This window comes from Hoplias malabaricus, chromosome 3, assembly GCF_029633855.1.
Source record: "Hoplias malabaricus isolate fHopMal1 chromosome 3, fHopMal1.hap1, whole genome shotgun sequence".
Taxonomy (NCBI): Eukaryota; Metazoa; Chordata; class Actinopteri; order Characiformes; family Erythrinidae; genus Hoplias; species Hoplias malabaricus.
This window is the reverse complement of record NC_089802.1, coordinates 28,189,149-28,215,457: the sequence shown is the minus strand read 5'-3', so window position 1 is coordinate 28,215,457 and position 26,309 is coordinate 28,189,149. Positions and strand designations below refer to the sequence as shown.

At 40.5% G+C, this 26,309-nt stretch overlaps 3 protein-coding genes across 5 annotated transcripts; 2 read left to right on the top strand and 1 right to left on the bottom strand.

The window, feature by feature from the left end:
• Positions 1 to 1,361: 1,361 nt before the first annotated feature.
• zgc:92313 (uncharacterized protein LOC436869 homolog) lies at positions 1,362 to 8,393 on the top strand. 3 transcript variants are annotated; one of them, XM_066662706.1, is made up of 8 exons: positions 1,362 to 1,431; positions 1,514 to 1,694; positions 1,852 to 1,875; positions 3,459 to 3,544; positions 4,308 to 4,381; positions 5,171 to 5,442; positions 6,272 to 6,432; positions 7,418 to 8,393. In XM_066662706.1, the coding sequence occupies exons 2-8, from the start codon at positions 1,649 to 1,651 to the stop codon at positions 7,673 to 7,675; spliced, it is 921 nt and encodes a 306-aa protein (XP_066518803.1). In that variant the 5' UTR covers positions 1,362 to 1,431; positions 1,514 to 1,648; the 3' UTR covers positions 7,676 to 8,393. The 3 variants fall into 3 exon arrangements, with proteins under 3 accessions (XP_066518803.1, XP_066518804.1, XP_066518802.1); XM_066662707.1 differs by having other exon boundaries at positions 1,403 to 1,420; XM_066662705.1 differs by lacking the exon at positions 1,362 to 1,431 and having other exon boundaries at positions 1,439 to 1,694.
• A 485-nt stretch (positions 8,394 to 8,878) lies between these two features.
• On the bottom strand, positions 8,879 to 19,411 carry mapk7 (mitogen-activated protein kinase 7). The gene is made up of 7 exons (XM_066662703.1): positions 19,046 to 19,411; positions 17,314 to 17,611; positions 16,957 to 17,122; positions 14,875 to 16,313; positions 12,979 to 14,171; positions 12,006 to 12,139; positions 8,879 to 11,347 (listed from the first exon to the last, which is right to left on the bottom strand). The coding sequence occupies exons 2-7, from the start codon at positions 17,597 to 17,599 to the stop codon at positions 11,188 to 11,190; spliced, it is 3,378 nt and encodes a 1,125-aa protein (XP_066518800.1). The 5' UTR covers positions 17,600 to 17,611; positions 19,046 to 19,411; the 3' UTR covers positions 8,879 to 11,187.
• A 1,116-nt stretch (positions 19,412 to 20,527) lies between these two features.
• vkorc1 (vitamin K epoxide reductase complex, subunit 1) lies at positions 20,528 to 22,862 on the top strand. The gene is made up of 3 exons (XM_066666225.1): positions 20,528 to 20,834; positions 21,173 to 21,282; positions 21,637 to 22,862. The coding sequence occupies exons 1-3, from the start codon at positions 20,644 to 20,646 to the stop codon at positions 21,852 to 21,854; spliced, it is 519 nt and encodes a 172-aa protein (XP_066522322.1). The 5' UTR covers positions 20,528 to 20,643; the 3' UTR covers positions 21,855 to 22,862.
• The last annotated feature ends 3,447 nt before the right edge of the window (positions 22,863 to 26,309 follow it).

Here is a 26,309-nt window from a genome sequence, read left to right as displayed (position 1 = left end):
ATCTACACACATGCACCCACATGTACAGACTTGTGTCCATAGTTTTAAGAGCCATTACTTAGATGTACTTTCCTTTAAAAGAGGCTTGACCTAACCTTAACCTGAACATGTCTTCACCTTAAAATGTAATGATTTACATGGTGGGGACATGAATTTTGTCCCCATTGTGGTCTTCACAATGATATATATCAACCACACACACACACACACACACACACAGAGAGAGAGAGAGAGAGAGAGAGAGAGAGAGAGAGAGAGAGAGCGGGCTACCTACCTGACTGGATAGTCCACATTCTTACCCCCTTTCCTTCAGGAGTCATGGCTGAATGTTAAATCATTCCAAACAGCGGTCTGTAGGTCTGAGTTTGTACATTAATCTCACACCACTGGCCACTTCTGTGACAGATCTCAAGTGTTTATCTTAAGTTAAACACTTAAGAGAATAATCCAAAACTGTAAACCTGGATTATATTTTGACAGTTTTAAAAAAAAAACTTGAGTGGCTTTAACTAATGGTATAAACCTCAGTCAGAAATACGGCTTGTGGTTTGTTTTACTTTCCACCCAAACATTTACCTGAATATATATGATGTAAACTAATCAAAATAATTTTTGCTCTTGTGCTTAGTGCCTTAGCTCTTCCCTGATTGTATTGGCTCCTCCCCAGAATATCTAGCTCCTCCCTTGTCTAAGCTCCTGTCCTGAGTGTCTTAGCTCCTCCTATATCATCCTTGCTCTTGTGCTTAAAGCCTTAATTCCTCCCTGGAGTGTCTAGCCCATCCTTTGAGTGGTTTAGCTCCTCCCCTGATTGTATTGGTTCCTCCCTTGGGTGCCTAAGCACCTGTCCTGAGTGTGTTATCTCCTCCTCTGTGTGTCTTTGCTCCTCCTTTGATTGTTTAAGTTCCTCCCGAGTGTCTTACCTCCATTGTGGAGTGTCTTGTCTCTTCCCAAGTATTCAGACACTTAAAGATTCCTACGTCACTAACTTGAGGAACCAATTCGGTCATTTTACACAGCGCCACTTTCTGGCTGCAGGCGAGTGGTGGATGGTTGGGTAGAGATAGTGTCGGGGACTAATTGCATATTCATAGAACCACATGTACTGAAGAAGATGAAAGTATGAATTGACATTTATAACACATTAAAGGTGCTGGGGTACGTTTCCTCTTGGAACTGCATTGTTAACTATGAACAGAGTGGAGATGTTATGATTTTATCAGTGATTAGAGGGGCACTTTAAGGGTTTGGAAGTAATTATTAACCCATTATCCACTGAGGGTTTAACTGATGCACCATTAAAATGGAACGTTGTTCAAAGTCCCAACGCTCCATTAGTGGTTTTAAAAAAATCTCGCGAGAGCTGAGAGGGCGAGGCGACAAGGTGAGGCGCGCGGGCAGCAGGTAGCGCTGTGATTGGCTGGTGAGAGACAGGTATCTGTGTTTTTCTCTCGGTGAAACTGGTCTGGTGTTTTTCAGTTTTCACCGAAACTCGGTATTGTTGGAATTTCTACAGATTTTCGGCGCACGCCACGCTCTAAGGAGGAGTTCCGGGGTTTTGGTGTTTCTCTGGGTTTCATCAATCAGCCGGAGGTTCAAACTCCAGGAGTTTATTTGCGCTGGTTTTGGGGTGAGGTTTCTCTGTGGGATCATGAAGGGAAGTTGGGTGAGCTGGATTGTTTTCATGGTGCTGGCAGGTGAGTTTCTCTGAGAGGGTGCTGTTATTTCTCTGGATTAGTTTGAGTTGTTGGATGTTTACCTTTTTATATTTACTTGTGTGAACTGACGAGCTCCTCTTCCTGTTTCTCTACTTTTTTTTTTGCTGTTCCTTCTTCATCATCCGTTTCTCCAAAGGTCTGTGGACATGTGAGGCACAAGGTGGGTTAATGACCTTCTGTATTTTTATGCTGATGTTGACCAATCCCAAAATTGGCCAGTTATTCTTGATGTGCCCCCCCCCCAATTTATTCAAATAATGTAAATCAAAAAGTAACTCCAACTTTGTTTCTATTTAAAGAAATCTAAATAATTCAGTTTTTGAGGTTTATTTGGTCTGAAATGTTGGGTTATAGACTTTCAGATGTCTTTACAGTGGAGGTGAATGGAACCAGACGTCTCCACCGTCCACAACCATTTCAGTATATTATGCTGATGCTGGTAAAATAGTTTTAAACTCAATACAGCATTTTTGGTCCATTTTGCTTCAACTCCACCATGAATCTGTTTTAAAACTACTCTTGACTCTGTAAAGTACAGCCTTTGTTCAGAATACTGTACATCTATTAGATGTAGCGCACCTCATTCTCATCCTCATACCTTTTGTCAAAAGTACGGTGTGTTTAAAAATTGCTATGAGGATTTGATTGCATTCTGCCATGTGAAAATTAGTAATGTCAGGTGCTGATGTTGGACGATCCATTCCGGAGCACACACCCAACTCCAATTAATCCTAAAGCCCACCGTTTCACTGCCCTACATCCCAGACAGCAGTTGGGGGTTGGGTTGCTCAAGAGCACTGCAGCTTTCGATTGAGTGAGGAGACAGTGCTGTTCCTTCAATCTCCTGCCCCCTGTTTTCCTGCCGGTCATGAGAATCGAACCAACACCTTTCCAGACCCACACCACATCTCTAAACATTAGACCACGGCTGCCCTTCTTTGGTTCAGTTTGGGGAGTTTTTATTTTTTTTAAACCCGGTTGTCTTTTTGGACAATCACAAAGTGATTTTAACAAGTGAGATCTGTTCCACTTCCTGTTTGTGCGTCTGAGTGCACATGGTTTTATAGCATTTTTTAAAATGAATGATACCTGTGGTTTTTGAGCTGGTTCTCAAGGACTCCCAGGTGCAGAGGTGGGAGATGGATCGAGCTGATTATTTTGTAATTTTGCAAGACACTCCCACAATGCATTTCATTGTATTACAACCCACACACACACACGATCACAGTGTGCTCATGTTACATGTTATCTTGCTATATGTGTTAGTATCTGTCTATGCACACTGTAACATAATCTTTAACAATGCCTTAATTGAGCAGAGTTTATGTGAAAATTTCTTTATATTTGTTTTAACACTCAATGTTTTTTTTTTTTTAAAGAGTTTATATGTAGTGTTTGAGCTGTATTTCCATGTGACTAAACATAAACAATGTCTTTGAAACACTGACAAGTGAAAGGAACAGCAATCATGTGTCTACTGCAGCATATTTCTTCATTGTTTTGTGTCTTTTGTGCGTTTGTTTGCTCATGTGTTTGTAAATGTGTGCAGAGGTCAAACTCACCTACAATAATAAATTAGATTTTAACCTGACACTGAATTCACTTGTTTGCAGTATGTCTGAGTAAATGTCTTCTCCTGGCCAAGGCTTGTGTTGTGTTACTGCAGAGTTAAAGAAAAAGCAAAACTTCCACACGAGAGGAACCAACTAAACTGTCCTAATAAACTCAATATCTGTGTTTCAGTATGCGGCAATGCACCTTTACAGTCCAGGATTGTTGGAGGCTTTGACGCTTCATTAGGTCACTGGCCGTGGCAGGCGGACATTCAGGTAGTTTGATGGGGTCCTCTTTGTATTTCTGTCTCTGGGCTTTAGAGAACATAAAATATGGTGTTTATGACTGCTTTTGTTTTTAAGTAAACAACATATTTGTGGTGATTTATTGTATTTATACTAGACTTTGCCTGTAACATCACGTTTGTTGGTTAAATGCTTAATTAAATATGGACTATGTCTGTGTCTATGAAGCTGCCAGATGTTGCTCTGACCACTCCTTAGAAAGTGTCACTTGATCTGCTTTCATTCTTTTTCTGCTCTATAAGGCTATTAATTAGTCTGCTGCTTTTTGAGTGTAGAATTCAGATTCAAATGTTGATTGTAATGTAATAGAAAGAGGAAAACCCTATTTAAAAGAGGAATCTGTTATACACACACACACACACACACACACACACCCACACGATTATTTATTATATTTTATGTGTTACCTCACATTAGCTGAAGAATCAAACTGCTTTGCAGCCCCTGAATGAGCTGGTTTAGGCTCCAGAGAGGGTCCCTATTCTGCCCACCGGGTGTCAGTATAACGACTTTATTGATGTAAAGAAGAAGAATGGGAGAAAATAAGTGATTTCTTCTTTGAGGTTTATTGGAAGTTAATGTTACTAGGAGTAATTAAAGCCACTGTAGAGCTTTGTGTAATTGTCATAATATTTACATATTCTGCTGTATTTTCTCATAAAATAGCTGTCCTTTTTCAACCATTAAGTTACTGGCTAATGGATCCTTTTCTCCTTGATTTTGTCACTTTTAGAAAGATGGACATATTTGTGGAGGGACGCTGATCGATGCAAGCTGGGTTATGTCTGCAGCGCACTGTTTCCCAAAGTGAGTTTGGATGTTTGTTTTGGGGGATGTATTTTGTGCAGCAGGAATTGGAGCAAATCATTCATTCATTCATTTTCTGAAACCGCTTATCCAGTTCAGGGCGGCGGTGGGTCCGGGGCCTACCCAGAATCACTGGGCGCAAGGAGGGAACACACCCTGAAGGGGACGCCAGTCCTTAGGAGCAAATCAGACAGGAAAAATGTTTTTGTGATTAGCAAAAATAGACCTTTCTGGTGTTTTTTTTCCAACATTTTGAGTACATGGAACAACAGCTCAGGTAGAGATCTGACCAGTTTTTTGCTCTACTCCGATATTAATCTGTTCAGTGCTAAGTCTGGTGTCTTTTTGTGTGATCGGGGGACACTCACTGATGGGTGGGACTGTACTCCAGTGGTGTATTTCCTCTTGTTTCTTCTGTGAACATCACAGACTATTTATTTTAATAAATATAATCAATTTGTGTTATTGCCTCATTGAAGAACAGCTGTTGCTTTTGGAACATCTCAGCTTGTTTAATGTGATAAATATAGTGTATTCAAATCATCAAATACCACGTTTTGTTTGTTTTCCATGTACCACAGTATTACTGTAACATCCTCATCAAACTTACTGCTTATCCTCAGTTTATTTGAGACCCATTTGCATGTTTAAAGATACATAGCTTCCAGTGAGCCTCATGTTGCTGATATTTAAGGTCGGCACAGTAGTTTTAGGCACACATGACCACCTTCCTAATTTATTTTTTAAGGCCGCTTTTTCCTCAGTGTATTATGTTTTATTTTTCCGCAGTCCGACCGACACCTCGTCCTACATCATCTACGTGGGTCGACTGACGCTGAACGGCTGGAACCTCTACGAGTCTGCCCACTATATTAGCAAGGTGGTGATCCCATATGGTTACACGGACCCCCGGTTTGGGCAGGACATTGCCCTGGTGCAGCTGTCCAGCCCTGTTGTCTGGTCAGACTACGTTCAGCCTATCTGCGTCCCTGACTCGAACATGAACTTCCCTGCGGGCACACAGTGCACCATCACCGGCTGGGGGGACATCAGAGACGGAGGTGAGGACAGAGACTTGAGGAGATCAGAGGAAGGAATTAACCATTATGTACCCATTTAACAGTATTTACTGAAAATTTCAACTACTCACAGGATATAACAAGACAAAATGGCATAACCATGAACAGATTAGCATCAAACATTTGTACTTTTGAAAACACTTATTATAATAAATATAAATTATAATTATAAAAAATAATAAAATAATGTAAACCTGTTTATATTTAGCTTTTAATTACTTGAGGACAAGTGTATGAATAAATCCATAAAAATACATAACATCAGCACAGCTACATGTCAAAATATCAAAACATAGGTGGGCTAATATTAAAGAGTAAAATGATCAACACAAAACTAAAATAATAAAAAACCAGGAGCGGGATTGAGGAGCACTTACTTTTATAAAGGCTATAAATATTAACCTCAGACTTGCATTGCACCATCACCAGTTCTGACATGTAGGTCAACACTTTTTAATAAAAGGATATGACTCAAGCAGTGAAAGGGGGATTAGGAGAAGGGATTAACCGCTGAGATGTTTGGATATCAGTGAATCCTCTGATGTTCACCATTTGAAAGCAGTTAGCACCATAGTAGCATCACATGCACCTTTGTGTTGCTGGCTTCTATTAAAGGGTTAATCTGCAAATTTTATGAAGGCATTTTATAACAGCATTCCCCGCCCCCTGGTACTGAAGCCCATAGTTTTAATTAGCACCGTTTTACTGAGAATTTAACAGCTAACAGAACCCCTGCTAATGCTAGCATGTTTAAATATGTACTTCAGTGTTTCATTGCTCTGTGTGTGTGTGTGTGTGTGTGTGTGTGTAGTCTCTCTGCAGGGTCTTGGGACGCTGCAGCAGGTGGATGTGCCAATCATTGATCAGACGGCCTGCCAAAACATGTTTGAAATCAACCCCACAGAACAAGTTAACATCGGCTTTGACATGCTCTGTGCTGGCTACCAGGAGGGTGGCAAAGACTCCTGCCAGGTAAGAGGTGTCTAGATACTAAGATAAGCATGTCACAACATATTTATACGTCAAGTATTTAAATATGTATTTTAACTTTTATTTCTTGGAATTATTTCTTCAACCCTTCCTTTGCCATTTATGCAGTTAATTTAGGGCTGGAAAATAATTCAGTATCAATATATATCGTAATATAAAATGTTTCAATAAAAATTATATGATTTTTTTTTTAAACAAATTTTCAATATTTGAATATACATTATTTACAACATCTGCCACTGACTGACGGTCATTACAGCGCACTCTATTTAAAATTTAGTAGATGATATTAATATTGATAAAGCCAAGAGGTTTGTTGGATGGTGATGTCATGTTTCTTGTTAGTTCTTGGAAGTTTTTCAGTGGATTTTATACTGTTAATCATATTGACCAAAATTTAAGAAATGCATCGTGATATAAATTTTGGACATATCGTCCAGCCCTAAATTCATATCAGTTTATGTGTGGTATGCTTGCCTATAATACACAGAACAAAAAGTCCTGTACAGGTGCAGTGTTGTTCACTAAAGGTACAGACAGCGTAAATGTCCTTTCAAGACTACAGCAGTGGTCTTAGAGTCTGGTTATGTTCCCCACAGGTAGATCACATTCTCTTCTCCAGAGGAAAATATTTTATAATAGAACTGTTTTAAATAGAAAACCAAAATGAGAATATATTTTGAAAATATTGCAAGTCTAGAATCAACATAAACTTTGGTATGTTTATGTTCCCAAAGTAAAGGTACTGAAGATTTAAATTTGAGGGTACCCTCAAATGATGCCCTGTCCAGTGAGTGTGTGTAGGCTCTGGACCCACTGCGACCCTGAACGTAATGCAGCAATTAAAAAAATTATTGAATGAATTAATATCTGAGAAAAAAGTCTTTCTAACATGGGAGGGGTCAAATAAATTGTCCAGATTGTGTGTTCGTCTGTAAATATATAATGGGTATTTTTGCATGTTTAGGGGGATTCTGGAGGCCCGCTGGTGTGTTTGTCATCGAATGGGACTTGGGTTCAGGCTGGAATTGTGAGTTTCGGTTTGGGTTGTGCTGTGCCTAACAGGCCGGGAGTTTACGCCAGGGTTTCGACATTCTCCGGCCTCATAAAGAGCACCATTAAAGGGATCACACTCTTCAGCGGAGCTGAACAGATCCAGGCTCGCTGGGTAGTGATGCTGACAAGAACTGTTCTTGCACTAGTGCTAGCTCATCTTATGAGGTAAATTCACCTTGTTTACCAACAAAAGAAGCATCTCAGAAGGAAACTCATGGCAGCCAGCAGTGAAGAGGTAATACATACTGTGATAACACAATGAAGTTTGCACATATGAAACTGTAAACTGAACATAATGTACATTATAGATTGTAAGTGAATTGGCTCAGATTAAGGAATTCATAGTAGTTTGAGAGCTGTTTTAAATGTGGGGTCTGGTATTTATTAAAAAAAAAAAACTAATAATAAAAAACTAATATATATATATATATATATATATATATATATATAAAATATATTTTATTTTTTTATGTAAATGGTCTTTTTAAAATTTGTGATCTCTTGGTGTAAATAAAGTCTTGTAAAATGAAAATCTCACTCAGGTTTTTTGTGGGTTCCTTCTACAGTGCTGTACTGTCTGTAATATCTGGTGAAGTCGTGTTAAACCTTGAACATAATTAGTCAAAAATTTAATTTTTTTTCCCTTTTACCTCAGTTTTGTTTGGTGTCTAAAGTTTTCTTCTTTAGGTTTCCACTGGATCCACATGCAACATTTTAAGGCTGAAAGATTTGGCTAAATATTGAATTGTAATTTAAAAAATATTTAGACAAAATGTGTACAGTGATTGTTTTCAATTACCATAAGTAGGCCTGTCACAATTATTACATTATTGATTTATTGTACAATTATGGACAATTTTTGCTGACCTTTGTTTACACAAGAATAAAAGCCCCAAGTGTTTTAGCTGCATGCTCTTTTCTGTTCTCTGGTTTTATCTGGTCTCTGTTCTGGAGCCGTTAATATAGTTTTGTTTAAAAACGCTGTATTTATTTCTTTAAGATTTTTAGACATTTATGTTACAAATCCAATGTCTGAATATTCTTAATAATTGAAAAAAATAATTTAATTAAAAAAAATTAGTGATGTAACTGCACTTTTATGCTATTCCATTATCATTAAATCAGTGGCATAAAACACTATTAAACTAACAATTTATCACAATTATTTCTGGAACAATATATCGATCACAAAAAAATGGCTAATGTGACAAACCTAACTTTAAAACCTACTCTAGTTCAGTGCTGAACACCCGACTGACAGCTGTGCTAATCATATTTTAGAAGGGTGAAAATACTAAAATGTCAACTGATACATCTCTCATCTACAAATGAAAATGAGACGTAAAGGAGGGAATTATTTTTAAGTTTGTCAAAAGCAGCACAGACACAGTTCCCCTTTCGCATCCTTTATTTCTTTATTGTGATGCTGGTGAAAAGTCAGTCACTCAAACGCAAATATCAACAAGGCATTCATGAAAGATCAAATTGTCCCGCTGTGTAAGGTTTGACAGTTCTGCACTAAATACTGCACTCGGGTTTCACTGGACTGGGTTCACTTTCACAGGGAGGGTAAGGGTCAGTGTTTGTTTATCAGTCTGTTTTCTTCTGTATGCTGAGTAAGCATTTTGCCACCCTGTCAGAAGTGTGTAGCCTTTCGTCTTGTATTAAACAAACTCAACTTTGTTTTTAAATCTATCCTGATCATTTGGACAGGTTCAGTTTCCAAAATGTGTCAAAAGTGTTTTCACAAAACAAACCTGACCTCAGCCACTGTCCCAGATTCGTATCCTCTGAGTGTATCTTGTAATTTCTCGTCTAAAGAAGTAAACCGAGTGATGGAGAGTGGGTTTGGTTTAGTGTGAAATGCAGATTTGTTCACAGTGGTTTTGAATGGAACCAGATTCCCCATTCTAAAAGTGCTGCATAGAGTAGAGGTGTGTGTATATAAGGTGTTTTACAGTAAAGTAGTATAATAATAGTATATTTTCTGATTTTACTGCCACTTTTCAACATCATTCCATGTAAATCAGGTTTGGGATCACTGCTGGTGGTGGAGGGGAAATACACAATTGTGTTTGTGTTGTAGACATGGAGATGTCTGGTTCCATTTACCACCACTGTAAAGAAATCAGAGTACACAGGTTCCTCTACAACCAAGCATTTCCCCAAACCCCAATCTGGCTTCCTGTGTTTACACCTGAAGCATCACATTTGTATTTGTCAAACAGACGGCTTAGATTTCAAGCTTGTGGTAGACTTCTGTCTGTGACATTAGCACCACAGTGTCTCCATCACCTTCACAACTGGTCATGGATTGTAGCACACGACATCAGGGGAATTAATCACAAATTGTGCAGTAATTAACCACTGGTCCGAAGGAGACAAAAATGTAAAGCCAGAGAATATACACAAGCATCAAACCCAGTCAAACATATGTAGAGGACATGGGAAGTGGCGGTGCTCAGATCTCAGATTTTATTTCTAAAACTACATCCTCTCAAACTAGATTAAAACAATCTGAGTTGAAAGACCTGTGTGCTTGTCTAAGGTTTAAATTTATTCACTATGTCCAAAAGTATGTAAGCACCTTGTATAGTAATAATGAGTGAAGTCATGTATTTTAATGTGCACCCAATCTAATTAAACTGGGTTTTCTGGATTTTATGGAGTCCCATTTAATACCTTTGGGATGAGATGGAGTGGCGTTTTTGATCTAGAACTATTCACCTACATTATCATCAGTACCTTACCTCGCTAATGCCCGCTTGGTTGAATGCAACCAAATTCTCACAGCAATGTTCTGACATAAAAGTTTCTTTTGATAGTGACAACATGCTGCTTAAAATTTCAGCAGCTCGGACTTAAAAACCTCTCCACGTCCCTGTGTGCAAAGCAAACAACAGTATGCCACAGATAAGAGAGAGGTTTGGGCCAGAGACTAACTACGTTTTATACATGAGGTCAGACTGTGGACAAAGACAAACGCTTGCACACCGCTGGTCGAATGGCATGTTATTGACTTTCTAAGTGAAAATAAGTTCAAATGTCCTCCACTGTGGAACTATGGATTTCTGTCCATTTCAATAATGAACAGCTTCTCAGTTATTTTCAATCAGTTAAAATATTCTTCATGTTCTGAAACAGCTGTAATACTGACACCTAGTGGCATTGAGATTCTGTATTAAACCTAATTTAAACATGGCCGTCTCCACGTGGGGGACCTGCTCTATGGAGAATGACCTTACAGAAGAAAAGAAAAAAAAAATTATATATATATATATGTGTGTGTGTAAAAATTACTGAAAGCTTCTTTAATATTCTGTAAAATATATTATGAGGTTTATGGCACATTTTATATTTTCCCCTTTATGTGAAATCCAGCAAATACACAGCAGTTGAGTATTAAAATAAGACGTTTTTCACTTAGAAAACCAACAAAACCTTGGACTTTGAGACAGGTATGAACCATTTTGCTTTTTGACTGTGTATAGTACAGTTGGCACTTACTGAGAAAGTACAGTACACAAGTTTGAAGGGAACTAAAGGTGCTATGAAGGAACAACACAGTCTACAGAACCTATTGGTCCAGGATGTCCTAACATGCTGGTAGAGATGTTTTAAAAACATTTCTGTTGAATCATGAACAGGTAATGGAGAGGTGTGGAGGGATGGGCACAGTACTCAGGACTCAGGGAGGGTGGAGTTATCAGAGAGAATCATGGGAGATCCCAGCTGGAGCTCCTGCTGAAGCGATTCCAGATCAGCGGGGGTCATGCGGTGGACCTCCAGCCAATCAGAGAGCAAGGATGCTGAGAGAGGGGCCGAGTCATTGTGACTGAAACTACAGAGACAAAAAAAAAAGTTTATAATTGTTAGCCCCAAATAGCAGTTTAAAGATCTTCTCTAACATTTTTACTCTGCTGCATATGAAATTTAAAGATATTTTCATCTTTCTAAAATTCTGCATTATTAAACTGTTAAGATGTAAATAAAGCGATGTACAATGGATTTGGTTTGGTTTGATGTGAAATTATTTGTTGTAGAGAAACTCAGCTCAGAGTCAGAACATCTCACAGTGGTGATGAACGAAACCAGACCTCTGAATATCTGATGCTATATGTTATTACAGGAATATAACCTACATTTTTTAACGCAAGACTACACAAACAAATTTCTGCTCTTCTAAAATATATTTCAGATTTTCCCCATCATCATGATTCCATATAAAGCTCTCCACAGAGGTGGAAGTCACTGCTGGTGGTGGAGAGGGAATAAAATGCTGTATATATCTTTTGTAAACATGTAGACCCCTGGTTTCATTCACTTTCACCCACTATAGAGTCCACAAGCTTCTTTCAACAAACACAGTCTCACATCCATTTATACAGACGTTTGTACATTCATAAAAAAACTGGACTATTCCTTTAAGAAGATTAAAATCTGTCAATGCATTTCATTAGAACATATGTTGGTGTGTGTGTGTGTGTGTGTTAGCTGACCTTTCCCTGAGGTCTGAGTGCTGGAAGTCAGTAAGAGACTGAGTGAGAAGGTCATCGAGGTCAAAGCCGACTCCGTATCCCGCCCCGCTGCCTTTAGGAGTCACTGAGAAAACTGGCGGCAAAATGTCCTCCACCTGGGACACAGTGGAGAAAAGTATTTTATCCTCTGACAACAAAATAAAATCTCACAGTTAAACCTGGGGGGTACAACAACAATAATAACAATAATAATCATCAAAATAGAATAGTTTCACTATCAGAAATGTGCTTTTGGGGCATTTTCAAGTCAACACTGTTCTGTTTCTCTATCCAGCCTCAGGGATTGAAGGTTTGAAGCTCGGTCACTTGATGGCGATGTTCTCCCATTATCCCCTTAATAAAGTGTTTGTTGACTCAGCCTACTTTTTATAGTTTGTAGAAAAAACTATATAGATGGTTCTAAAATGATCTACAGTTAAGTTACAGCACATTTCAGCATTCAAAACGTACACTGTGTATGTGATAAAACAATTCAAAGGAGCACTAGGTTATATGTGGTATTTGTGCTCCTGGGCTCCCCCTATAGTTGCAGAGTGTAATTCATCCTTACAGCACTGCCCTGAAAACGAGGTGGTTACCTACTCTCCTCCAAAATTTACATAGTGCAGTTTCTGCAGTGCCGAGTCTGGAGTATTAAAGATAAAAGGATCCTCTCTATATATCGCTGAAAATGAGGCTGTAATTTTAAAGTAAAAATACAATGTAGTTTCTGTAACCTCCCTGAAATTAGTTAACGTCTCAACCGTCCCTCCTCCTCCCACACACACACACACACATACCTGTTCATTCTACAATTGATCCTACAATTCACTGAGTATAAGGATAGGTGTAATACTTTTACAGATACACATCCGTATCCACTGATATTGAGACATATATTCCAGACATATTTATACCATGTTTTCTTAAAAACAGTGTTTGCACAGTAACAGACCTGTGACTTGGAGAGCTGGAGTGTGACCGTGTGAATGTCCGGTGCTCTGCTGGGCCCTGGCTGTCCAGTGTCCGAGAGACTCAAGCAAGACTGGACTGATGTTCCTGATGGCAAGCGAGAAGAACCATGGTGATTAGAACCGTTCTGCTGCTCGGAGAGGACGGAACACAGCTTGTCCAGAGACTGAGGAGCGCCCCCTGGCTCTGGGTTTGAGAGAGAAGTGCTGGCGTCCTGCAAACAAACTCCTGCAGTCGTCCTGTTGGGGGTCAGAGACGGAGGCTTGGAGATGAAGGCGTCTGACGGGATTTGAGGGTTATGGCCAGGTGTTTGGGGATAAGTTTGTTGGGTGTGCTGAGGGATTTGTGCAGGCTGTTGGGGGAACGTTGCGTGGCTCAGTCTTGGAGGAGACTGCTGGACCTGTTGGGGTGTTCCTACAGTGGCCGGGGCTCCTGTCCAGTTGTCTAGGGTTGTGAATACAGACCCGCTCCCAATAAACGGAGCCTGGGGCTGAGGTTTTAATATGTTGCTTTTGGCAAAGGCACAGGGTGCTGCCACCACGCCAATCGTCCCTCCTCCGATTGCCTCTATGCTCAAAGCCCCGCCACCTCCAACTACACCCCCACCAACAGCTACCATCCCAACGTCTCCATTCTGTGAGCTCAAGGTTATTGGCAGTGAACCGAAGGTGGCGGGCGGATGGAACATTCCTGAAGCCACACATTGTCCAATCTGCGGCATTATTTGTTGGGGCGGTTTGAAAATTGGCAGCTCATTGGGTTGTTTGGCTGGCATGGATTCTGTCCTGTCTGAGGGCATTGGAATCAAGCCTTTCCCTGCTTGTTTTTGACAGGAACCTGGCTTTTTGTCATTTGTTTTTGTGCCATTATTGTCCACCGACTGGGGTTTGTCCACCTTACCGTCCACCATCCGCCCCCACCGCTCCAGCAGCTTCTTGTCGTTGTCGCTCAGCAAGACCCCACCCAAAGACTCGCCTTGTTTGCCCTCCTTTTTCTCCTTTTCTTTAAGCTTCCTCTTTCGCTCCATCGCTCGCTCCTGCCGTTTCCTTCGCTTCTCCTCCCTCTCTCTTTGCCTCTCTTGCGCAGTGATGGGCCTCTTGTGCTCTGGACCAGAAGACGAAAGCAAGGATGTTGAGCATCCACCCAGCTCTATGCCCAGAGCTGCAGAACCCCCATCTGGAGATCAGAGAAAAACAATCTATATCACTGAAAACTAGATATTAATTTATGTTTATTATAGGGCTGGACAAGAGTTCAATACCAATATACATCACAATATAAAATGTTTCAATAACAAACATATTTTCAATATACATTATTTACAGCATCTGTTACTGACTGACTGTCATTAGGGGGCGCTGTCATCAGTCCATTTCACTCATTTTTACAATTAGTTTAAAATTATTAATAATGACAAAGCCAAGAGGTTCATATTTAATGGAGATGTGGTGTTTCTTGTTTGTTCTGGGGCAGTTTTTCTGTGGCTTTTCTGTGTAGAAGTATGAAAATCCCTATTGTGTAATTGTCATAAAATGGAAGGATTAAGGATATTTACACGATGCATATTTATGTCACACAGGCGAAGTTACCTGGTCCACGGCAGACAAACAAACATGTGCAGTGTACAAGAAAATGCCCTCAATCTTTCATAAGCATCAAAAGCTAATCCAAATTAGTTTTTAATTATTTATTAGAAGTACAGTTATGAAAACGTGTGTCTACGTCTTTTTAAGAACTGATTGGACATATCCACAAATGTTAATGTTTTGATTAAACCCAGTCTGTCACTTAGTGGAGTCCTAAAATACCACATTATTTGTAGAAAACTTGAAGAGTGAAAGTATAATGGAACATACTCTGCATGTAAGCTTACACATACCTCGTGCTTTTTGTCTTTGTGCCGACTTAAGCAAAGCTGCTTTGAGAGCTGCTTTGGTATCATCTGAAATCGCTCCCTCTTTTCTGGGTGGCTCCCCAGTTGTTGCTTTGGCCCCTTTAGCAAGAGAGCGAGACAAAGACTGAGAAAGAGACTGAGCTTGGGACTGGGAGAGGGAGAGAGAGGGACTAGAATGAGGAAGTGGTGTCAAGGTCATCTGAGCGAGTGGGAGGCTCTGAGCTGGTTGTCTCTGAGGAGGCTGATCTGGTGAAGCAGGCTCCCTCTTTGCACATTCTCTCATTGGCTCACAGGGGGGCGTGTCCTTGCTCGAATTCGGCGTGGTGAGGTCAATCGTTTCCGGTTGGCCTTCAGAGTTGGCACTAGGCATATCCACATCTTGGCAGCCTCCAGTCTGTGTCAAGGGTGGCAAGATATGAGCAAGAGGTTCAGGAGGAGGTCGTTTACAAAAGGACGGAACTGAGTTGGTAAAGGCCTGTGTTGAAGCTGCCAGACTTTGACTCTGTTTCTGCTGCTGCTGGGCATGTGTAGTGTTTGATAGTGGCACTGTTGAATGGGTGATGGCACAGCCTCCTGGGCCGGAGGCTGCACTACCACTGGGTCTCTGCAATGGTTTGAACTGGATTTTCTTCTTGTTGCCCTGCGTTTTTTGGTTGAAATCCTGGATCTCATCTAAGATGGCCTCTTTGATCTGTTCTCGGCCCATGGGCTGCCGATCAAACTCGAAGTCAAAGGCGGGAACACACACAGGCTCGTCGTCTGGGTCATGGTACTTAGCCAGGTACGAATGCTCCAGAGCTTGGCACACGCTAATCCTCTCACGAGGGTCGAAGCGAAGCATGGCAGCCAGAAGGTCCAAAGCAGATGCCTCAGTGTGAGGGAAAAGTCTGGAGAGGGGCACTGGAGCTCTGGAAGGCAAGCTCTGTACATACGAACGCACCCTTTCTGCTCCAATGGCCCCTACGATGCTGTCGGGAGGCGTGCCCAGAACCGACAGAATCAGCTGTAGCTGATGGACGTAGTGTTTTCCAGGAAAGAGCTGCTTTCTGCCCAGCATCTCAGCAAAAATACAGCCCACAGACCACAGGTCTATGGCCAGGCTGTAGTGATGGAGGGACAGCATCAGTTCAGGAGCACGATACCAACGAGTGGCCACATACTCCGTCATAAAGGAGCGTGACTCCTCAGGGTGTGAGGCACTCAGGCCCCGGGCCATGCCGAAATCTCCGATCTTCAGCTCACAGTTCTCATTGACTAGCAGGTTGGAGGGTTTAAGGTCACGGTGGATAACGTTGGCCGAGTGGATGTACTTAAGACCTCGCAGCAGCTGGTACAAGAAGTAGCGAGTGTGCTCAGGAGTCAGAGGCTGCCTCGAGTGAATGATCTGATGCAGGTCACTCTCCATTAGGTCGAGGACAACGTAACTAGAAAGAACATAAAAAAAGAAGTTTGGAGATTGGAAACAGGGCTAGAAAAATTTGAGCTTGAACGGGTAAGAATCTAGGTAAGATTTGGTATTTTCGCTCCTGTAATTTGCGAGTGTAATTCATTTTTTTCAGCACTGTCCTGGAATCAAGGGGAGGGGGGGGGATGGGTGCCTATCCTCCTCCAGAATTTACATAGTCCAGTTTCTGCAGTGCTCATCCCAGAGTAACAACACCAGAGGGCTCTGTTCTTACTATTAAAGCTCAGTGGAGCATCGCAATGATTTTGAAGCTGTTATTTTAAAAGGTACCTAGTGTTTTATTATAAAAACAAGTCTTCCAATATCAGTGAAAATGAACCCAAAATGAAACTGTGCTCCAGAAAAACCCAAAAATACCTACATCCTCATGCCTTTTTTGCATAGACAAATAAACATGACCACCAAAGCTCTCCTATGTTCATCCCCAATTTTTTTACGTTTACGCAGGAACCCAACACCACAGGTCACATACTGCTGCAACTTTACAAACTGTGCCCTAGACTTTGTCTGAGACAAATGCCTTGTAGCAGTAGCCACCTCCTAACATTAAATTGTATTTATGAGAGTCTATGAATGTCTGAAGCTAACTGTTTTAAACTTACACAGATTTAAAGGCAGAATGAGGTACAGCAGGTTGAAGAATATCCTTAATCGCAATGATGTTGTCGTGCTTAAAGTGTTTGAGAATCTTGAGTTCTCGGAGCGTGCGCTTGGCATTTGTCACCACCTCAAAGGCATTTGGGATCTTCTTTATTGCCACCTGCTGCCCTGTAAACAAATATGATGTTCTGAATCAGTGAAAGCTTTCACACCCAAAAGGCACAATGGTAAAATGGACAAGTTATCTTCAACAGAATGGGCGTTGTCTGGCTTTTAAAAAGGTGAAATGAGCCGTGTTCTCTTTCTTTAGCCTAAAATTAGGTCAACATCACCAGTGACCTTGCAAAGAGTTTCCATACCATTGTCCCGTCTCCTGGCGGACGAAACCACACCATATGCTCCAGTGCCAATGGTCTCGATAATGTCATACTCCTCACCAACTTCAAACTTAACGTCTAAGGAGTGGGCTTTGAGCAAAGCCAAGTTCTTTGCCGCCACTGTACTTGCGTCTGCATTGTTAGACGAGTCGCTGGGAGGTTGAGAGCCCTGATTTTTGTTGTTGTCCTTCTTGCTGTTGGCATTTACAGGGTCGCAGACTGACCCTGAGCCTGTGTTTTCGGTTTTCGCCACTTCGCTGGACGACATCTTGGATCAAAACTAGAAAAACAGAGAGAATATAATATTAGTGTTGGCATCATATCTAGTAAATGGACAGTCAGTGCATGAGGTCAATGGGTTAAATGTTGGAAAGCACAAACTATTAAGCAGTGTGCAGAAATATGAAAACAATATAAAAAGATCTAAATTCAGCACAAGAATTTTAGCACTAGCAATACATTATATTTAATGCATGGTCAAACCTCATGTTTTTACAGTTGCAGTGATTACAGGGGGAAATTCAATCTCATATTTTAATATGGATGCCAGGCTATTACACAATAACCACTTATGTCAGTCAATCAGGTGGTAAGCAGTTGGTAATAATTAACCAGCTGTGGCACTGAACCCAGTGAAAGTCACCTGAATTTTTACCATATCAGCTAGGGTTAGCTATTCTGGGAAAATTTCCACTCATGACTAGGGATGGGCGATAAAGCACAAATATCATAGCATGATACAGTTTCATAATACACAATATGCATTGCAATATTATGACAATGCACATCAATATTTTGCATTTATATTGACACACTGAAAAACAGCCATCAGAATCTCTGTACACTCACTTTTATTCATTTCAATAAATGGTTGAACATTCCTGCTTTGAAGCTGCAGCTTCAAAAGACATGGATTAAGGCAGTCAGGATTTCTTATGTCATAAACCTAAGAAACCAGTCCTGTTTGATGGAGCGGGGATTTCAAAATGAGGCATGGACCATTTTCATAGTCATAGAAGGTGCAAGTCATTTTTAGGGCATTAGGCTATTTTCCATTTGTATACCTTTTAAATTTGTAACTTTGATAGAATAAAAAAAATGTGACATTGGCTGCAAAAATGTTTTATCATATGAAAGGTTAAAACCATGTAAATTAGAAGTGAATACTAAATTGCCCACCTCTATATTCAGAGAAACATGAAGGATAAAAGTAAACCAAATTTTAAAAACAATGATCTATGCTGCTCAGTGTAGTTATTATTTATATAATCTTCATTAAGTGTGTAATGTTGTTTTCAGACCACCGTTTAATGTCTTGATCGTAGTTTCGGAAGCAGCTCTGATATTGGATACCTGCTTGTAATTCTAATATTCTATTCCACCTTAAATACACAGCAATTCCATTCTGGTGCCTCGGACACTTAAGGTGGAATGGCCAATTCCAATAAAAGCTGGCGAGTAAGTAGCTATCCTCAGTTTTGAATGTAGGGTTGCTGTCTTAACATGTATTAAGCACTAGTATGAAAACATATCCGACTTTTTAAGGAACTGTATGTAGAAACAACTGAAATATATGTTAATATATATTAAGTGATGCTGTAGATAAGAGGCCACAGCATTAAGGTTATAAACCAGAATAATTCATATGGTCTCACTGTAGCATTTTCGTTAATGGTGAAACAAAAACAAAAGCCATAGAAGAGCATTATTTTACCTGATAAATAACCGCGAAAATCCTGAAAATCTGCCTCATGCCTGTCTCCTATTCGTGATCAGAGCCACAGCAAACCTGCTCCACTTCCCCGTATTCTTTGGCAGATAGTTTGAGTGTCAGCGGAATTCGCCAATCATCTGTGACATTGCACCAGTATTGGCCAATAGTGTCCGTCACTTGGCCGATGGGCGGGAATTTTTAGGTAGAAGCGGGCCATTCTTTGGGCGGTGTCGACAGAAATTAGCTTCAACTAACGTAATGCTGAAGAAAACAAAGATATTCTGAACTTCTACCGGAGGATATTGGACATAACAACAGAGTTACCTACAAATTAACAATTTTTGAGCTTTTAAAGCACTCTGTTGAACGATTGAACCGTATGTTTACATGCGTCCACAGTGAACAGAGGCAGGGGCTCCTCCCCCTCAGTGTACTGCAGAGTCCTGTATAACTGTAGAAGCCTTTCTAAAGGGCAACTCCACCGTATTCCCCAACTTTCTATTACCTGGTTAGGAATGCAAAGAAAATGATTGAAACTGTGTTCATGTTAAATGTTCCTTATAGAAGAATATTGCATGACATTACAATAAAAATCACAAATATATGAGATATTTATATGATATATGATCTCGTATATGATGTATATTTATGGCAAATATTTATGGCATTTAATCTAAATTAAAATATAAATGTAAATAAATAAATTTAATTAAATAAAATTTAAATGTTAAGAGTATTTTCAAAACAAATATATAAAAATATCTAGCTACAACTAAAGCAAATGTTAAACACCAAAGGAGATTTTGTACAAGTTTAAATGCAAATAATTAATTAAGAGTGAAAAATGAAAGAAAAAAATGTGTGAATGTTATTTGCTCAGTTTTGTTTGTTGACTGTGATGTGTGACATAGCTGCCCATGTCTGTCCACACCGGCCAATCAGAGCGTCTCTCTCTCTCTCTCCCACTCTCTACGCCGCTCCACGTTTACAGAGTTTATTCCTTCGGTTCTAGTCATGTGATTCGTCCGATTCATTTGGACTCAGCAGTATCCAAATGATTCAATTCTCATAAAAGTATTCACAGTTTGAGTTTAAAGACACTCAATTTAAACACTCAGCTAAAAACTAAAATCAGATCCATGTGGGGTAGTTTATTCCCTAGAAGATGTATCATGAGCATTATTACCACTTTTAAACTTAAGTGTTCCAACAGCTAAGGCACATTTAAGGCTTTAATTTATTTGATTTCTTGAAATATCTCCTATATCTTTGTTTCTAAACAGAGATTTGATTTTAGGGGTTTGATCCATGACCGGAAGGGGACATCTGAGTTCAGTCTGGGTTATTATGCAATTTAATTTACTGTTATCTGGATATTGTACAAGAATTATTCATGAAAATGAGCTAGAGAAATGTTCGATTCAGTCGGACTTTGAAATCGGTTCACTCGAATCTTTGAGAAGAGTCGGTTATTAAAAAACAATTCTAGCATCAGCGCTCGGTTCATCTCCGCTGTGCGGCTCGGAGCTCAGTAAATCCAGTTGAATAGAGCGATTTTAGTAAGTAATCGGGTTTTATCCCCCAGTTTTATAGTTGTTATGGCCCAGGGCAGAGCTCCAGACTCGGTGCCGAGGTGGGAGAGACTGGTTCGTGTCTTTCTTTGCGCTTTAGGTTTAATCCTGTCAGTTTACGCGCTTCATGTTGAACATTCTCGAGAAAACGACCCTAAATACAGAGCCATGTGTGACCTGGCCGAGTCTGTGAGCTGCTCTAAAGTCTTCACGTCCAGGTAATACTTCTCTGTTACTGTGGTGTGCTGTCGGTGCATTTATTTAACTTATTTTCATCGTTCGTTTCTTCCGTTACTGCCATGTCCATTCAGTGTTGTCAGAAAACACTCAGAAGCCCAATAGACAGGTGCCACGTGTTACAGCAGTGGACATGACTGGACTTTTCAGGAATAATGGCAGGGTGTATTCGGGACCTGTGTGTAGCTGGTCTGTCCTGAATAAACAGTTGAGAATGTACAGTAGTAAATGTGTGCCTCTGAACAAAGATACACTACATAATCAACTTTACTGACGGCCTCTATGTGATTTTATATAAACATGTGGATATTCTGGTCAGGTGGGGACGTGGATTTGGACTGGTCCAGTTGGTTGTCGCTAAAGACAGTGCTCTTAATCAACCAAACAGTCTCCTTGGCATAATTTTCTACAGCCTCCAGTTTGGACTGGGTGAGTGTTAAGCCTCCAGGCTTGTGTTGTTAAAACTGATTTAGCAATGCGTATCAATTCTGAAACTATGTCCAGTAGTACTCCGCAGTGTGGATACTGTATCATATAAATACGGTATGAGAGAGAGAGAAAATTCCTCTATGTTAACCACGTAAAGAGTTTTTCTACTTATAATTCAATAAATAAATTATAAATGTCCATCTTACTGTTACCGTCCTTTATTGTGCTGACTACATTTTGGATGCATCCATTCGTCCATGTCTTTCCCATTTGTCAGTGTTCACAGTGGTGGACCCTGAAGGTTGCCCCAGGTGAAGTCAAATGCAGTTGAGCTGGTGTTTTGTGTCTTTGCAGGTCAGATGGTGTCTGGCACAGCGGCGCAGGTGCTGGTGATGACCTCATGGGTGTCAGTAGCCGGCTCCATTTACCTGGCTTCGATTCTGGCTTTTGTTTTGGGTGATTTCTGCGTTGTTTGTGTCTCTACGTACATCATCAATTTCGCTCTTCTATACGCCAACCTGAAGAGAAGAGCAGGGCTCAAAGTACGGCTGGAGAAAGACAAGAAACGCTGAGAAGTCTTATAAAGCCCATATCCTCCTGTTCAGCCCTCAGTCCACACAGACAATACCTGAAAACTAAGTGCCATAACAATATAGAAGCCCATTCACTCTGGACTGCTTTTTTTGAATGAGGCACAAAATAAGGCAGCTTATTTAAATACACCTTAAAGGTACTTTAAAATATGGTTTGTTTAATTTTATAGCAAAGAGAGAGGTTGGAAAATTGTAATATACCTAATAATAACAATTATCTTCTAGTATATACAGCCACATAAATGTCATTTGTGGGAGAAAAAATTACACAGAAATTATGTGGCTTATGGGCCCTTTAATGGAAAATGCTAAGCTAAACGGGCATTGAAATGTGGTTGGACATTACTGAGTGAGGTTTTAAATCAGAATGATAGCTGTCTACCTTTTACCTATGCAGTGTTAGCATTGTGCGACTTTAGCGCATATTTTCAATTAGCACAATTTTTTAGTAAAGATGTTCTACGACCGTAAGTCTTTCTTGATTAATTTTTATGTCTTTCAATATTTTGCTGAAGTCATAAAGAGTGTTTTGGTGTGGGTTCCTTTTTAAATGAGGTACTCCTTTCTTCTTCACCTTACGAAACAGCTGTTATACCGACACCTAGTGGGTTGGATGCATCTACGATTCTGTCCAAAACCAAGAGCAACACAGCACACCCGCTTCGTTGAGCATAAACGTGTTCATTCAGGGACAAGTAATTTGATTCTTCAACTCACAAGTTGCACATTATAATTTGTAAAATTGAGAAATACTTACTTTCAAATACTGCTACGATTTTGTTATGAAAGCCTTTTAAAGGTGCACCAGGAAGGTTCAGGAATGTGATGGTGTATGCTACTGTAGTTTCCTGAATTCCACACGTCCCAAATCCCAACCAGTGTTACAGTGCATTAGTCAAGGTGCTACACAGACATCTCTCTGCTCTGGAGAGAGGCACACATGCTGATGCCAGTGCTAAAATAACTTTTTTTATCAAACATGAATTGTACATGTTTTGTACTTGTAAATGAAATAAAATTGACCGCTGCATATTTAAAATCACAGCAACAAAAACAGAAATTTAAGTTTGAAAGGCAGAATTTGAAATCCCATCTCACAACAGGTCAGATGTCTAAACGCCTGCAGTGCTCACCTTAGACCACGAGAGGCCCTAAGCTCCATATAGAATTAGATCAGGGGTCACTGAGCACATCGGGGTGTCAGAGGGAAGACCAGTCCGACCAGAGTCTTAAGTCCCGTGATCCTTCCTAAAGTCCACACTTTGAATGAGAACTAGGTGTGAGTGAGGGAGTGTGTGTGTGAAACTGTCCATAGATGTGAGCGTGTGACTGACTGGGTATGTTTATGAAACTGTCCACAGGTGTGAGTGTGTGAGTGAGGGAGTGTGTGTGTGAAACTGTCCTCAGATGTGTGAGTGTGTGTGTGACTGGGTGAGTGTGTAAAACTGTCCACAGGTGTGTGTGAGTGACAGGGTGAGTGTGTGAAACTGTCCACAGGTGTGTGTGTGTGTGTGAGAGAGAGAGAGATAGGTTGAGGGTGTGAAAGTGTCCACAGGTGTGTGTGTGCGAGTGTGTGAAACTGTCAAAGATTTTGTCCCTCCAAAATCCAGAGAAGGTCCAGGACCAGTATGTAAATAAACACCACAGGCTAAACACAATGTAATCTGACCAGGAACCATTGCCTTTAATTTTCTAGTAACAATGCACTGCTATGCACTACAACACAAAGAGGTGTATCGCACTGTTATTAACTCTTTAAATGAAGTTAGCAGAGTCTAAAGGAAAAGCACAGAGTTCCAGGAAGGAGGAAGTTTGTTTAAGCTTTCTCATACAGCCAGTCAGTCATATGTCGTCAGTGTGTTGGCCGCTCCTGAAGTACACGTGCACCCATGGTTCACACATGGTTCAAACTAATCTCCACACACAGCAAAATATTTAACAACTAAGTTAATTTAGCAATAATAGTGTTAAAACTGGTGAATTTGTGAGGCAGAAAAGCATTGGCTGTTAGACTTGAACACATTGGAGCAGCTGCAAATAAGCTTAAATTTGCTATGTCCACTGCCAGACTTCAGCTAGAGAGATATGAACCCCTCAGTACTGGGCTGTTTGCACTATGGAACTGTGTTCCCTGGAATGATCATGTGACGATCAGGTAAATTTGAGTGGTGTTAGTGATCCAGAGCTCATTATCCAACATCAGCACCTTACCTCACTAATGTTTAGGCTGCCATCAAATCCGCAGAGCAATGTTGTAGCATCATCCCAGAAGAGTGGACACTGTTACTGCAGCGAAAGAGGAACAAATCAGTTGTTAACACCCTTGGTTTCAGATGAAACATTGATGAGATGTTGTCCACAAACCTTTCAGCATCACACAGTGTTTGAAAGTGAAATCTGATTGGCTGCCATGCAATGTGCCTGATTGTACAACACTCCTTTTAACTTCAGCGTTAATGGGCAGAGCTTATATTTTGTAGGCTGAATGGACGGTTCTGTTACCTCAACAAACAACTGAATTGACATGGGCCTTTCATGTTTGTTTCAACGCTGCTTTTATTAAACAGTATGAGGCACATTTGTTATAGTGTGTGCACCACATGGACACAGTGCTTAGGTTTATGAAATATGAGGTAGGAGCAGTGTAAATAACATTAGCCTCTTGTGTGTGGTAAAGTACTGCAGCTGTACCATACAGTGTTTGAAGTCCTTGCTCTGTGCTGACAGAGGAGTGAGAGTATGACGCTTTTTAAGTCTTTAACACCGCTCAGCTCTGACAGAGCCATCCTTCAAGGTGTGTTACACCTGCAGCTCTATTAGCGCCTGCTCTATAAATGTCCAAACGTTTGTGGACACTTACGATTCAGCCACATATGTCTTAGTGAGGTCCGGAGCTGACGTTGGATGACTAGTTCTGGATCATAAACCCCACTTCAGCTCATCCCAGAAGTACAAAATTGAGCCCCATCATTCTAGAAAATACAGTACAGCTACTCAGCAGCTCTGTGCTGGCAGGCATTATTCCCCTTTGGCTCATGTTCTGTATTAAAAGGTTGGATAAAACCTGAGAGTGCTAATGAATGTAGAGCTACTTTGATTGAAATAAACCTTGATTCCCAACAGGATCTTTTCAGGAGGAAACTTCTGGGTTTCACTCGCCTCTGACACAGGATAGACCAGGTAACAGGTAGAAAATAGGTGGAAATGTAATCATTACTTCATTATCAATGCTTTATTCATATGTCCCGGAGGACAATGTTTTCCAGAGCACTGGAGCATAAGCTGCATTTGGCCAACACATTTAATGCCCAGCTTGAATTGAACAATATAATGTTTTTTCTAATCATTGCTGCAACCCAGTGGGCAGTGGCAGGGATAAAACACTAAAATTAAATTTATAAATGTAAATTCTTCCTCATAAATATCAGCATAGTGATGCAGAGTTTTTTTTTTATTTTTTTTTAATTTTAAACCAACTCTCTAATTACTTGGAACCAGACCTCCTCCTCTAAAGCTCACAGAAAGTTAATAAATAAACTGGCCGTACATTCTCTACTTGTTTTACTGCAGTTCTGAAAGCATTTTGGCCTAAGATACATATTCAGTCATTCATTTTACCCAGAATCACTGGTCACAAGGCTGGAACATTCCCTAGACCAGGGGTAGTTAATTAAAATTCATTAAGATCCGGAGAAAATGTTCTCAAGCCAAGGTCCGGAACATGATGTATAACCTGCGTATGATCAGTGTCCTCCTGCATTTTGAAATAGCCTTGTAGATATAGCAACCTTTAATGTTGTTAACAACAGAATTTCAAATCAAATTAGCTTTTCAATTACATTTCAACATATTTTAACAAGATTTAGGGCACGGTGGATAGGGCGGCACGGTGGCGCAGCAGGTAGTGTCGCAGTTACACAGCTCCAGGGGCCTGGAGGTTGTGGGTTCGATTCCAGCTCCGGGTGGCTGTCTGTGAGGAGTTGGTGTGTTCTCCCCGTGTCCGCGTGGGTTTCCTCTGGGTGCTCTGGTTTCCTCCCACAGTCCAAAAACACACGTTGCAGGTGGATTGGCGACTTGAAAGTGAGTGTGTGTGTCTGTGTTGCCCTGTAAAGGACTGGCGTCCCCTCCAGGGTGTGTTCCCGCCTTGCGCCCGATGATTCCAGGTGGGCTCTGGACCCCCTGCGACCCTGAATTGAATAAGCGGTTACAGATAATGGATGGATTAATAATATATACTCTAAACAAAATGTCCTTTTCTCATTTAAAGTAAAGTTTTTAAGTAAAACAATGATTAGGAAAAAATGCATATGTAAATAAAGTCTCTAATGACTTGTAGTTGCAGTTGACTTTACTGTTTACATAAGCAGCAATCTGATTGGCTCTTTATGCTGAAGGAAAGTAATCTGTGTTCAGCTTTATAAAAATTTCCACCCG

Excerpts from the sequence above, each read along its gene's own strand:
- zgc:92313 (XM_066662706.1), top strand. The coding sequence starts at position 1,649 with ATGAAGGGAAGTTGGGTGAGCTGGATTGTTTTCATGGTGCTGGCAG. Across the intron at positions 1,876-3,458 it reads GTGGACATGTGAGGCACAAG|TATGCGGCAATGCACCTTTA; the intron begins GTGGGTTAATGA and ends TCTGTGTTTCAG. Across the intron at positions 5,443-6,271 it reads GGGGGACATCAGAGACGGAG|TCTCTCTGCAGGGTCTTGGG; the intron begins GTGAGGACAGAG and ends GTGTGTGTGTAG.
- vkorc1 (XM_066666225.1), top strand. The coding sequence starts at position 20,644 with ATGGCCCAGGGCAGAGCTCCAGACTCGGTGCCGAGGTGGGAGAGACTG. Across the intron at positions 20,835-21,172 it reads TCTAAAGTCTTCACGTCCAG|GTGGGGACGTGGATTTGGAC; the intron begins GTAATACTTCTC and ends TATTCTGGTCAG. Across the intron at positions 21,283-21,636 it reads CAGCCTCCAGTTTGGACTGG|GTCAGATGGTGTCTGGCACA; the intron begins GTGAGTGTTAAG and ends GTGTCTTTGCAG.
- mapk7 (XM_066662703.1), bottom strand. The coding sequence starts at position 17,599 with ATGTCGTCCAGCGAAGTGGCGAAAACCGAAAACACAGGCTCAGGGTCA. Across the intron at positions 17,123-17,313 it reads CGCCAGGAGACGGGACAATG|GGCAGCAGGTGGCAATAAAG; the intron begins GTATGGAAACTC and ends ATTTGTTTACAG. Across the intron at positions 16,314-16,956 it reads CATTCTGCCTTTAAATCTGT|TTACGTTGTCCTCGACCTAA; the intron begins GTAAGTTTAAAA and ends TGTTCTTTCTAG.